Consider the following 13916-nt stretch of genomic DNA (forward strand, 5'->3'; position numbering starts at 1 on the left):
TATATATATATATATATATATATATATATAGAGAGAGAGAGAGAGAGAGAGAGAGAGAGAGAGAGAGAGAGAACAAATTTCCTCATTGTGGCCATATCTTTGAATCATAACCTGAGAACTCTGATATACTTACCTCACTCAGCAGAGAGGGTTGAAAACTTTTCCAACTGTTAGAAAACTTAAAAGATATTTTTTGTCCTTTTCATTCAGCTAAATATGCATATGAGCCATATTTCAAATGGATACATATTTAAAAGAAGTATAACATAGATCTCTGTAGTGAGAGCTATACATCTATATGTAAAATATAAAAAGATTCATTTGCTTTTCTCCTCCAATTACATAAATGTATAGCTATGGAGCACACAGAATTAAATGTTATATGATAGTTTATTTTTAAAATCTGTTAGGGACAGCTAGGTGGCTCAATGAATAGAGAGCCAGACCTAGAGACAGGAGGTCCTGGGTTCAATCTGACCTCAGAATTTCCTACCTGTGTGACCCTGGACAAGTCACTTAACTTCAATTGCCTAGTCCTTACTGTTCTTCTGCTTTGGAACTGATACTTAGTATTGATTCTAAGACAGAAGGTAAGAGTTAAAAAAAATTGTTTATGAAAAAATTATCTTGCATATTAGCTTGAAAGTATTTTACATGTCTATTATATAAATAGTGACATTTCAATATAATGTTACTTCCATCACAAAGTGTATATTTTTAAATGTTTCTAGCTCTTTTCTATTTTTGTTACAAAATTCAAATATCAGTACATATTTTATAAGAAATATTCTCAGGATTGCTCAAAAAGAGGTTACTCAAAGCACTTTAGTCACGGCACAAAATTTGAATGTCAAATATGGATTACATGAAACCCAAGCTAGTTCCCCTATCCTTGCTGTCATCTGTAAACCTAAATACAATGACTTCTCCTTCATCTCTAAGGAATAAGAAATTTTGTGTAACATTTTTTCAGTATATTAGAGAAATTCTTAGATCTAAATGGCCTGAATAACATAATTATTTTAATACTGTGTTTAAAGGAAAATATTTTGTCTTCCTGAAAAGCTATTCTTTAAGGAAGCTAAAGTGGGTAAAACTCTTGTGCCAACATCAGCCACTAAAATTAAAATGTTCTTAAAATGTGTGAAATACATTCACTCAATTTTTTTTTAACAACAGGTATTTTGCTGAATGGGATGTTGTAACAGCTCAACAGGTGCTCTCTGATTCCCTTCATCCAAAATACAGGTGATTCTTGTGGTCAATGATACCTGGACTTGAAACCATTGTTTTCCCATGAACTTTGGTCATAATTATTTTCTTGTATGACATGTCTTTAATTGAATTAGTTAAGAAATGTCTCTCAAATTGAAATTGAAATTTTATCTAGAGCTGGAGGATGATGGTACATTTGGTGCCTATGACTCCTCTACCTCCACAGAAACCACAGCAGCAGCTGGAATCATGGGTGGGCTTGGGATGGGTCTAAAATGAGGCAAAAACAGCACAGCATTTGAGGCAATTTCAGGTAGAGTAGGTAAGTATAGATATTCTTGTAATTTTCTGGAGCTTCTATAGTACCTTCTGAAGGAGGGGAAGCATATAAAATACTCATAGTGTCCTAGTTGTCATGAAAGATAGCCCAGAAGTGGACAAGGAAAGTAGCAATGAGTCTGAGAAAAAGTGAATTTGTCTAGACCAAAGACCAAAGACCAAAAAGAATAGAATCACTTGGAGAATAGAGAGTCAATGAGTGTTGAGTTTGCTTGCTTTCTTTTTATTCAGTATTTTGATTTTCAGTTCATTTGTATTTTTTTTTAATTTACCTTTTTCAAAATTTTCTTTTCTTGTACACATAAAGGGAGGTCACAAAAGAAGAAATAAGGTATTTTGCTTTACATTTTTAAGTTATGTTTATTTATCTAATTTCTAGAAATTTTGTCTACAAGATTTTTTAAGTCATCCAATTAAAAATCTTAACAAAAGCAAGCAGCTCCAAATTGCTTGTTTAATTTATAATTTTCATGGGCTTCATCTTAGCATACTTGGCAAGCTTGCTTAGGATGAAATTCAAGGGACTGGCAGAAAATATGTCAAAGATATTTTACACAACCTTAATTAAAAATGAAAGATAACATTTAAAATATCTTCCCCTAAAGCCTGCATATTCTACCATTCATTGCCATTATCCAACTGAAAAGAATAAATCATTTCTGAGATGCATGGGAAGAAGGGGTGAAGGAGGGTGCAGAAATGGGGAATCACCCTTTACATGTATCTGCCCATCCTGGGGAATTCTCTTATTCAAGCCCTAGCCAAGCTGAATATGTTTTTTATTCATCAAAGGAAATACCAGTAATGTTAATGTGTCAGTAATCTTTATAAAGATTTTTTAGTGGTTATAGATACTGGTCACTGCATTTGAAAGGAATTCTGTTGTTTTATGACCATAAAACTACCCATTTTTTCCTGCTCCATCTCTTAAAGGAGTTGACAATTTGTGTTTGTTAAACAAAGTCAAATTACACCATAGCGTTTTCTCCTAAGTGCATGGATGGAGTACTTTTATTTCCTCAGTATAATACTCATTTTAGTTTGAGTCTGACTAATGGATCTAACTGGCCAAGGTTCGTTAAATTATATTGCATTTCACAAATAGAAAATGCCAAAGAGAATTATTTTCCTACTCTTTTGCTTACTTTAGGAAAAACATTATAAAAATGTAGCTTTCTCTTAATCTCATGTGACCAAGATCTAGCCACTTCTATAGGATTGCTTTCAAATTGCGTGTTATTGGAACATAAGGATTCTAAATCACCCAATGATAAAAACTAATTAGGGATGATGCGCTCTGTGAGCGCATTGCCAAAGGGAGTATTTGACAGAGAATGGAGGACCTCTTATAGATATTTTTCTGGGGTGGGGGACATAATGGAAAACCCATTCTACATATATTTTAAACAGCCCTCTTTGGGTTTTATTGTTTTGTATGTAAGCCTTTCAAAAAGCAAGGCATCCTAAATCATGTCATCTAAGGCTGCTATCAGCTGCTGCATGCATATATTCTGGTTAAAATCCCTTTCCTCTGACCTTCAAGTTTTAGTGAAATTTTGCAGGAGAAAGTAATGTTGCTAGATATGGTTGCAAGATATGACTAAAGACAAAACAGAATTCAAGTAGAGCCTTATTTTAAAAGTCACTACTCTTTGCCAGCAATGGCAGTGAAAGTATCCATGCCATTAATTCAACTAGTATTACCAAAAGGTAATGATTTTGAACAGGGCAACAAAAGTCTGGCCATGAAAAAAACATTGCTTTGAAGGCATATGCTGCTTAATTTTTTTATTATTTAAAAAAATTATTTTAAACCCTTACCTTCCATCTTGGAGTCAATACTGTATATTGGCTCCAAGGCAGAAGAGAGGTAAGGGCTAGGCAATGGGGGTTAAGTGACTTGCCCAAGGTCACACAGCTGGGAAGTGTCTGAGGTCAAATTTGAACCTAGGACCTCTCATCTCTAGGCCTGGCTCTCAATCCACTGAGCCACCCAGCTGCCCCCTATCCATATGCTACTTAATAAGAAAGTAGTGTGCAAGTGTACTATGACATGCTTCCATCTTTCAGATTCTACTGTAACTTGAGGAATAGGAGTAAGAGACATGTCCTTCAAAGTCAAATTCTCCTACTAGCCATTGTTTGATTTGTATCTAAATAGAATTAGAGAAACCAAAAGATATTCCTCCTGATTGAACATCATGTTTAGTTTATGGCATCTTTTTTTCTTTTTAAACCCTTACCTTCCATCTTGGAATGAATACTGTGTTCCGAGTCCAAGGCACAAGAGCAGTAATGGCGAGGCAATGGGGGTTAAGTGTCTTTTCCAGAGTCAAACAGCTAGGAAGTGTCTGAGACTGGATTTGAACTCAGGACCCCCCATGTCTCTGGGCCCGTGGCTTATGGCATCTTAGAAGTATATGATGGATTTCTCAGCTTGGTAACTGATCTTTCCTTAGTTTTTCTAGTGGTAACAGAACTTTAATTTGATGAGTGTGAAAAGAACCACACTGCTTATTTATATGATTTTGCCACAGAGGACGTGAACCACATATATAGATCTGCATTACAAGATGCTTCTCTAAATTCAGCCAAAATGTATCTTATTTTTTATTTAACTTAGAAGAGCTTTACTTTGCCCATTCTCTATTTACGATGTAGGTACTTTTGCTCTGAAAAGCTATAGCCTGTTTTGACACACGTTATAAATTTATTTTAAATTGTAGTTAGCGGTTCGCTCACTGGAATAGAAAGTGGATGCATTAAGGTAGAATGACAAAACATTGCTTTACTCACCACTTGAGAGTGTGCTGCTGCTGGTTTGTGTTTGTAGTATTTAATGTGTGGGGCTGGAGGGGTGGGAAGGTATATTTTGTTTTACGTGTGTATTCTAAAATGCAGAATGTTGAAAAGACTCTGCTAACATCTTCTTCTGATGCCTCGCTGTGACAGAGGTGGCCCTGGGTTCTCAGAGCCAGAAGAATGCAGACTTGAGGCTGTTCTTACCAGAAAGGCTTTGTGATGACGGGAAAGAGGGCTAGAGTGGGAGTAAACACACCTGACATCAAATACCAGCCTTGGATTTAGTAACTTTACAAGCTTGAACAAGTCCCTTTAACCTCTCTAGGTCTCAATGTCCTCATCTATAAAACCATGAGTTTGTATTAGATGACTTCTAGTGCTCCTTTCCAACTCCAATCAATGATTTTATTATTCCCGAGAGTGTATCCCCAGCCACTAGCTACATACCTACCATCCAAACACCAGTCTAGTTGAGTCCAAAAAGATTCATTATCACCAGAAAGAAATCTAATAGGAAATGAATTATTTTGGCCAAAGTAACTCATGAAAACATGTATTAAGGCATAAAGGAGTATTGGTTGAAGGAATAACCACAATGGTGAAATAAGAGATCTGTTGAAATACTGAATTGTTTTAGGGAACAGTGCCAGCTCATCCCTTCTCAACATTAAGCAAAAGTTATCCACATTGTTTCATTCAACTACAATTCAATTCAAGTCACCAGACATTTGTCGAGGACCTACTATGTGCCTCTCATGCTATTAAATGCTATGGAACAAGTTTTCATCTAAGAGAATAATTTAATAGATAGACATCAGGATTGTGGTCTTATCCCATACTAGAGTGAGTTTAATGTAGAGCTGTGAAATGGATCTCATTGCTGATTTCCACAGAAATGAATCATGAGTTTTAAAGTGCATTCAATTCCAAATGGAAAATTAAAGATTTCATAATTGGGTTGCAGACACGACAAGAGTACTCTGGTTAATATTTTAATGTGAAGACGTTGGAAAAGGTTATATGTCAATTAGAGACAATTTAATTTTTCAGCAAATTCAGCAAAGCAGAATGGGAAAAGAAAAGGTTGGATAAAGCAATTGGGTAAGTCTGTAATTTTGTACAAAAGTTGTCAATTTATGGAATTAGAAATCAAGTGTGGGATAATACAGACTGAATTTCTTGTCATCTCCTGAGAGGGGGGAAGAAAGAAGGGAGGGAAACAATATAGATCATATAACTTCTGAAGACTTAAGTGGAAATTTGTTATTAAAATAAAAACATTTTGAAAAAGAAAAAAAGAAATTAAGTGATTGTTTTTTGAGAACTTAATAATAGTTAAACATAGTTGAGCACTTAATATAGTATAAGCCATCATAATAGAGAATATAGAAGTTAAAAAGACATTTAAAACCAGGTCCTGATCCTTAGAAATTAAAAAAAATTACAAAAGTCCATTTAAAGGTTTTGAAAACATTTTCAGTAGCATGTTATGCTTTTCCTTTGCCTACTAAGAAATATAGAGAAAGTTATAAATGTACATTAATTATTTTCAAAAATCACTTTTTGAATCTGCAGGATTAAATATTAGACTGTAAAATTCATTTCAAGAGGTTGCTGGGCTATTAAGGCTTTCATTACAATGAATCTGGAATGATCCTTAACTCTAAAACTATTCCTGAAGAGGAAGTTCTTAGCAGCATTGCATAGGACTGATATAACCCTAGGACATTTGAGGGGCCTAAAGTTAGTTCCCTTTTAGTTTTAATGGACAGAGGTCAAGGAGCAAAAATATATCGTCAGTAAACGTGTTGGAACAAAATCTGTTTTTCAAATACAAGGTGTATGCAAAAGGAAAGATCTATCCATCTGAGAAATAAGTTTAAGCATATTGCCTTTAAAGGGGAAAAAATGCAGTATCCTTTTATGATGGTTTAGACTCCAATATTTAATTTAGTTAAGTAATGTGGTTGGCTTTTTATAGGTATTCTTTTGCCATTGTGGGTATCAATATTACTGACCTGGCCTATAACCTGCTGGTAAGCGGCGCTCTGAAAACCCATTTCTACAATGTTGCACCAGAAGCCCCAACCTTGTCTCACTTCCAGCAAACGTTCTGTAAGTTGACTTTTGATGCTATTTACGAATGTTGGTTGCTACTTTATTTGATAAGCCTATTGCTAGAAACCATTTGTCAGAAAAGTTAGAGTAGTTTAGGAAAAAATAGGACACTAATGCACTATTGATGGAGTTGTGAACTGATCCAACTCTTGTGGAGAGCAATTTGGAACTATATCCAAAGGGCTATAAAACTGTGACCCACCAATACCACTAGTAGGTTTATATCCCAAAGTGATTTTTTAAAGGAAGAGAACCTACATGTACAAAAATATTTATAGCACTTCTTTTTGTGGTGGCAAAGAATTGGAAATTAAGGGCATGTTCATCAATAGGGGAATGGTTGAACGAGTTGTGGTATATGATTGTGATGGAATACTATTGTGCTATAGGAAATGATGAACAGGATGCTTTCAGAAAAGCTTGAAAAGACTGACATGAACTGTTGCAAAGTGAGTGAGCAGAACCAGAACATTGCCCTTTATTAAAGACTTTTGGAAATAAGAGGAAAAAAACAGTAATAGCAATATTGATCAACTGTGAATGTCAGTCATTCTCTGTGATCCAAAGATCCAAGACAAATCCTTAGGACTTGTGATTTTTTAATAAATGTTCTCCTCCTCTAGAGAAAGAGCTGATGGAGTCTGAATGCAAATGGAAGCATACTATTTTTTACTTTTGGGGCAGAGGAGATGTCTATGTTTTCTTTCACAACATGACTAATATGGAAATATGTTTTGCATTACTACACATGTCTAACATATCAAATTGCTTGCTTTCTCAGAGAGGGAGTAGAGAAAAGGAAGGAGGGAGAGAATGTGAAACTCAAAATTTTAACAAATGAATATTAAAATTGTTTTTACATATAATTTGCAAAAAAACATTTTTTTAAATAAAGCCATTTGCCAGGGGCCAGCCTCCAAATTGGGCACTAGGCAAAAGCTACTGAATACTATGGGCCACGGGCAAATAGCTCCCAAAGTGATATAGGGATCAAAATAGGAATATTAGGTTTTTTTCCCCAATTGCCTCTGGTCTTCAAATTTCTTTTCTTGTTCTTAAACAGGATTTCTTAATCTATTTTCTTAACTTTGGGAGTCTGGTGAAAACTATGGATCCCTTCTCAGAATAATGTTTTTAAAGTAATAAATTAAAATAGAATTACACAGAAAAGTAATTATGCTGAAATACATTAAAATATTTTTAAAATAATTCCAAAGATTCTAGTTTGAGAACTTCTGTTCTAAAATACTTTAAAAAAGATATACTAGTTCCAGTTTCTCTATTATACTTACCCTCATTCTTAAGGAGTGGGGGAAACCCATCTGACCACATCAGATCACAGAAAGCTCATCTGCCTATACTCTTTGTTTTATCTGGACAAGATATCTGTGTGGTCACAGCATCACAGAATCTTAAAATTAGAAAGGATTTCAGAAGACTTTGACTTCATCCCATATCTAATAAGAATCTCTTTTATGAATCATTCTTAAGAAGTGACTATCTAGACTTTACTTGAAGACCTCTAGTGAAGGAAAATTGATTTCCTCTCTTAAATACCCTGTTCCAATTTTAGACAGTTCTAATCACTAGGTTAGTCTTTACTTCATCCCCAGTCTACCTCTCTGCAACTTCCACCCAGTGCTCATAGTTCTGTCTATACAGGACAAGCAAAACAAGAAACCCTTCTTTAATATAACATCCTTACAAATACTTGAAGACAGGTATCATGTTCTCTGAAATTCTTTCAACTGAGACTCATATTCCATGACCTTAAAGGCATTCACTATCCTGGTCACCTTTCTGAATGCTTTTCAATTTCTCAAACTCCTTACTAAAATCTAGCATTTGCACACGGCCGGTGGCATCTGGTAAATGTAATACATTTCGTTCTCTTGGTGGGAAGGAGGAGGAATGTATGCATTAGACACTCTAAAAAATCCATATTTTCTGTCTTAGAATTGATACTGAAGATCAGTTCTGAGGCAGAAGAGTGGTGAGGGCTAGGCAATTGAGATTAAGTGATTTGCCCAGGGTCATGCAGCTGGGAAGTGTCTGAACCCAGGACCTCCCATCTCCAAGCCTGGTACTCTATCCACTGAGCCACCTAGCTGCCCCGTGTGGCATTTTAAAATTTAATCTGTATTATTAAAATTTTCTCCTTTATTTTCTTAACTCTAGACAACCACTAAAACTGTAAATCCAACTCTGATTTGTAGCATTTGCCAATTTCCACAGAGTGAACACACTGAAAATTTAACAGTGGGCTTTCTTGCACTAGCACAAGCTTTCTCAAGTGCATCCCAGAGGTCATGGTTGAACATAGTATTTATTCTAGATATGATCTGACAAAGGAAAGGACCATGATCTCCCTGATGTGAGACTCTGAGCCTCTTTTAATGAAGTCTACCATTGTATCAGTTTTAGCTGACCACTGACTCATTGAGTTTTTAATCCAAAAAATCCTTTTTTTTAAATTTATTTTTATTTTATTGATTAATTATGAAAAATGTTCTATGGTTACATGATTCATGTTCTTTCCCTCCCCTTCTGCATTCCCCCTCCCATAGCCAACCTGCATTTCCACTGGGTTTTACATGTGTCATTGATCAAGGCCTATTTCCATATTATTAATATTTGCATTAGGGTGATCAGTTAGATCAGTGGTTCCCAAACTTTTTTGGCCTACCACCTCTTTTCCAGAAAAAATATTACTTGGCGCTCCCTGGAAATTATGAAACTATTTATTAAACTCAGAAAAGAATGTAATACAAAAAAAAAGTGTGGCCATCACCTCACTCCTGGATCACTGCATCACCCACCAGGGGGTGGTGGTGCCCACTTTGGGAATCACTGGTTTAGAGTCTACATCCCCAGTCATATCCCCATCAACCCATGTGGTCAAGCAGTTTTTTCTTCTGTGTTTCTGCTCCCACAGTTCTTTCTCTGGATATGGACAGCATTCTTTCTCATAAATCCCTCAGAATTTTCCTGGGTCATTGCATTGCTGCTAGTAGAGAAGTCCATTACATTTGATTGTGCCACAGTGTATCAGTCTCTGTGTATGTGGTCCAGAAAAACTTCTAATCAGCCCTGCCTCCTCAGTCTTCTACTTGGGCAGCCAATTTTCTTCAACCCAAGTGACCAGGTGTAAGCCTGTAATGATCTTTGTTAAATGTCATTTTACTAGACTGTTCCAATCTTCTAAACTATCAAGCTCCTTTGGATCCTAACTCTTTCCCTCTACATATGAGCTCTCCTTCCTAATCCCAACATCTACACCTCAATTAAACACATCATCTATGCCTTTATCAAAATATTTGATTTTTTTATGAAAAAAGTTTCTCACATACATGGCAAGAGTTTAGAAACATTTAATATAATTTAATAACTATCTTAGTAAAATTCTTTTCTTTAATTCAAAGACTTTTCTCTCCTGCCCAACTAATATATAACTGGGTAATTTCATTTTTATTCATGTATTCTGTAGATATATTGTACTTGCCTCTTGCCAACAAATGCTCAATTGTTAGCAGCAAACAGCAAATAGCAAAGTCTTCTTATACCCACTATATATCTCTTCATTGCCCTTTGGGTCATCTCAAATTTCTGTTCTTTAGAGATTATGATATCCCTGATTCACAGCCTTATACAATTACTGGAAAAATATTTATATTAAAAATTTCCTCAGTTAATATTAATCACCAGAAAATCATTGGGGAATAGCTAGGTGGCTCAGTGGATTGAGAGCCAAGCCTAGAGACAGGAGGTCCTGGGTTCAAATCTGACTTCAGACACTTCCTAGTTGTGTGACTCTGGGCAAGTCACTTAACCCCCATTGCCTAGCCCTTACAGCTCTTCTGCCTTAGAACCAATACACAGTATTGATTCTAAGACAGAGTAAGAATCTTTTTTTTTTAAGATTTGTACAGTGAATTCTCAAAGATTTCACACTGATATGAAAGTAGGCAAATAGGTCAGTTCTTAGTTATGCACTCAGTCTTTTTAGTGGGCAGATGATATTAGTGCCATCTGTGAACTTTCCCTAATTATTTCTTATCTTGCCTCTTTCTGATATATTAAAAACAAGTCCTTAATTGCTTTCAAAGTTGTTTCACCACCAATGTGGAATTCTTCTATCTTTATTTGGTGTAGTCCAGTTACTTTTTCCATCTTCAGCTTCTTCATTTAGCACATCAAAGATTGGGATAGTATTGATTGTTATTGGATTAAAATCCAATATGGTTGTTATCAATAATGAAAATAGTTTATTATAGCCAAGCTTATTGAACTGTTCGATTCTTCACCTGTTGTCATCCACCTTCATCTATAAATGCTCATTTGATGGTTGGGCTTAATTGGATCTCACAGCAATTTTTCTGTAGATTTGTTTTCTTCTGCTATACTCCATGTCCACGTTGTTTTGAAAAGGGTTACTAAGTTGTCTAAAACCCCATTAGCCTATTGCATTTCTTAATGCTGATGTGTTTTTCTGAAACCTTTTCTTACTGTATTCCTTACTAAAGTGAGGAAGCTACAAGGCATACACAGTGGGCCTGAAATCAGAATGACCTGAATTTAAATCCAGCCCCAGAGACTTCCTAGTTGTTTGACATTGGACAAGTCATTAAACTGCTGTTTGCCTCAGTTTTCTCAAATATAAAATGGGGATAATAATAGCACCTACCTCCCAGGGTTGTTGTGAGGATCAAATAAAATACTATTGATTAAAAAAAACTTAGCACATTGCCTGACATATAGTATAAATGCTAGCTTTATTCTTCTTAAAGCCTCTAAATATTAATGTATACATTGCCTTAGTTTAGAGGATCCTTTCTTTAGAGAATTTCTCCACTTCTTTATCCTCAACAGATGTTGGTGCATGAGCTTTAATTAGTTCATGGTGGACACCTTGTTTGGGCTCATCTTGTACTCCAAGCATCCTGTGAAATGATGTGTGGTACAATGGAAAGAGCTCTGAGTTTGGAGTCATAATACCTGAGTTCAGATGATAACAACCCCATAAACTGCCTCTGTCTCCCTATATCCTGTCCCTGACCACCCATGAGACTTTGGGCGAGTCACTTAACTTCCACAGACCTCAGTTGTCTTCTTCATAAAATGAGTAGATTAGATGAGGTAGCCTCTAAGGCCCACCTAGATCTATGTTCCTGTGATTCCATATGACCTTGAACCAGTCACTTAACCTCTTTAAGTCTTAATTTCCTCATCAATAAAATGGAGGTGATCATATTAGATGGACTTTTGATCTATAAGTACTACTACCTATAAATCCATAGTCCTATGCTTTTGTCAGGAGACTGCATGGCACAATGCCTAAAGGTCTAGCCTCAGTGCCAAGATGCTTGCTAGGTCTCCTAAATAATAATTTAGTAAACTTCCTCACAACACAAGAAAACCTGGGTCCAAAACCTACCTCTAACACATACTGGCTTGGTCAATCACTTAACAACTCAGTGCTTTAGGCAGCTCTCTAAGACTACAAGCCATTGAGTGGGTTACATTGATAGATGATATCTTTAGTTTTCACTACACTGATTTAATCAAAGTCTCATATTTTTTATTGGGGTCTTCAATAATTTTAAGAATGTAAAGAGATCCTAAGACCAAAAATTTAGGAACCACTCAAATAAAGGAAGGTGTGTTGTGGACCATTTGTGGAAGGACATAGACGAGTTATATAGGATGAAAAGATCTGGATGAATTGGAGTCTTCAACTTTGGATGAACTGCAAGAAACATATGCATGAGTTTGCAGATCCATTTTCATCATAATGCTGCACTTGGTACTCCATGAATTTTTTTTTTAAATGAAAGACCTTCAGTAAATTTGGTAATGTTTCTTTAGAGGACTTCCAGGGAACTCAGTGAATAAAATTTGTATAGCACAGGTCAGCATGGAGGAATTGTTATCAGTAATGGTAGAAGGTGTGTACCCATACTGATTAATTCATTCCAAAAGCTCTCTTTCCAAAGCTCTCTTTGCTTGTTGATATTTTCTGTTCCAATATATGAATACGTTCTATTCTATGAATAAAATATAATATCATTGTGTTTTTATCCCCCTTCTCTGACAGCCATGATAACTTTGAATTAGAGATTAATGAGGGCTGTTTTCCTGTATTCTTAACATTGTTTTCTCTCTCCCAGGCTATTTGATGCATGAATTTCATAAGTTTTGGATTGAGGAAGACCCCATGGATATTATGGAGTTTAATCGTGTGCGGGAAAAATTCCGCAAGAGGATCTTAAAACAGCTGCAGAATCCAGACATGGCACTATGCCCCCACTTTGCTGCCTCAGAAGGTTTAATCAATATGTAGTCATTCACTATTACTCTACTGGAAAATACTGGAACACTGCCTCACTATTGTGTTAGCGCTCTGCTTAAGTCACAACTCTCATACTGAATGAACATGGCAATTGTATGCATGCTTTTTGGTGCAGTATTTTTATCTATTTTGGTTATTATATGTATCAGATCACCAGATGCTATTTCTGGAGGATCTGCCATCAAGTTTGTGCTCATATTGTGGCAATTTGCAGTGTTACATCGTGACATCCAGGAATGAAGAGAGTTTTTTCTATTTTTTTAGATTATTTCCCCCCCCCCTCATAATTCAGCATTGAAGAATTGTATTTCTCTATAGCTGTGTTTTGTATATGTGAAATAATTAGCTGAATCTTGTACTGTGAAAGCCTTTTAACTTACTGATTTTATTTTTGACTGCTGCTATTGGCATTTCAAGCCGAGTCCATGCTTGGGCCTCATCCCAGTGAAGTATATCACTTTAATGTAATGCAGGTAGACACATGATAAGCCAAACTCTTTTCCTTGCAAGCTTAGTTGTGCTTCATGAAAATGTAATGAGGCTTACCAGATGCAAGCTTTTGTATAGGCTACTTGTTCAAAAGAAGGCTGAATTCCATTGTGACTTCTCCTAGTCATGAGCCATGTCAAAGCCATCTAAATATCAAATTATCTTACTCCCATTACTTCATTGGCTGAGAGTCCTAAATCCATCTGTGATGCCTGAACACTAACAAAAGATATGTCCCTTCCAAAGGATTTTTCCACTGCCTGATTCCTGTTGACACTTAGGCTAAGTCTACAGCCTGGTTCTGATCCAGACGCCTGCATCTGGGGAACTGAGTGCTGAATGGGACGGCTTACTGTGTGTATCAGGAGAGAACGCACACAAATATCGTGTGTGGAAATTGGTGGCAAAGGAGAAACCTGAAAGATTCTCTTTTCCAGTTTTTGCTTTAAATTAAAAGTTTAATCCTCTATCATGGAATGTTCCTTCAAAGTGGGGAAAAAACAGATTCCCAGACTGGTAACAATAAAAGGAGAACAAAAGTAAAATCATTTGGGAAAAAAAAAAAGAATAAGCCACCAACCCCTTCTCATTTAGTTTGGAATGA

The 13916-nt window shown here is 35.9% G+C and overlaps 1 protein-coding gene across 2 annotated transcripts in view; it reads left to right on the forward strand.

Moving 5' to 3' along the window:
• Window positions 1-12814, forward strand: part of ELMOD1 (ELMO domain containing 1) — a 31144-nt gene extending 18330 nt beyond the window's left edge. The window contains exons 6-10 of one of the 2 annotated variants that reach the window (XM_044666290.1): window positions 1180-1248; window positions 1862-1885; window positions 5407-5457; window positions 6338-6471; window positions 12642-12814. In XM_044666290.1, the coding sequence (XP_044522225.1) occupies window positions 1180-1248; window positions 1862-1885; window positions 5407-5457; window positions 6338-6471; window positions 12642-12814 (451 nt within the window). The remainder of the gene's footprint in view (window positions 1-1179; window positions 1249-1861; window positions 1886-5406; window positions 5458-6337; window positions 6472-12641) is intronic. The other variant, XM_044666291.1, reaches the window with a different exon arrangement.
• Window positions 12815-13916: the final 1102 nt, after the last annotated feature.

The sequence above is a fragment of the Gracilinanus agilis genome, chromosome 3 (assembly GCF_016433145.1).
Source record: "Gracilinanus agilis isolate LMUSP501 chromosome 3, AgileGrace, whole genome shotgun sequence".
NCBI classification, from domain to species: domain Eukaryota; kingdom Metazoa; phylum Chordata; class Mammalia; order Didelphimorphia; family Didelphidae; genus Gracilinanus; species Gracilinanus agilis.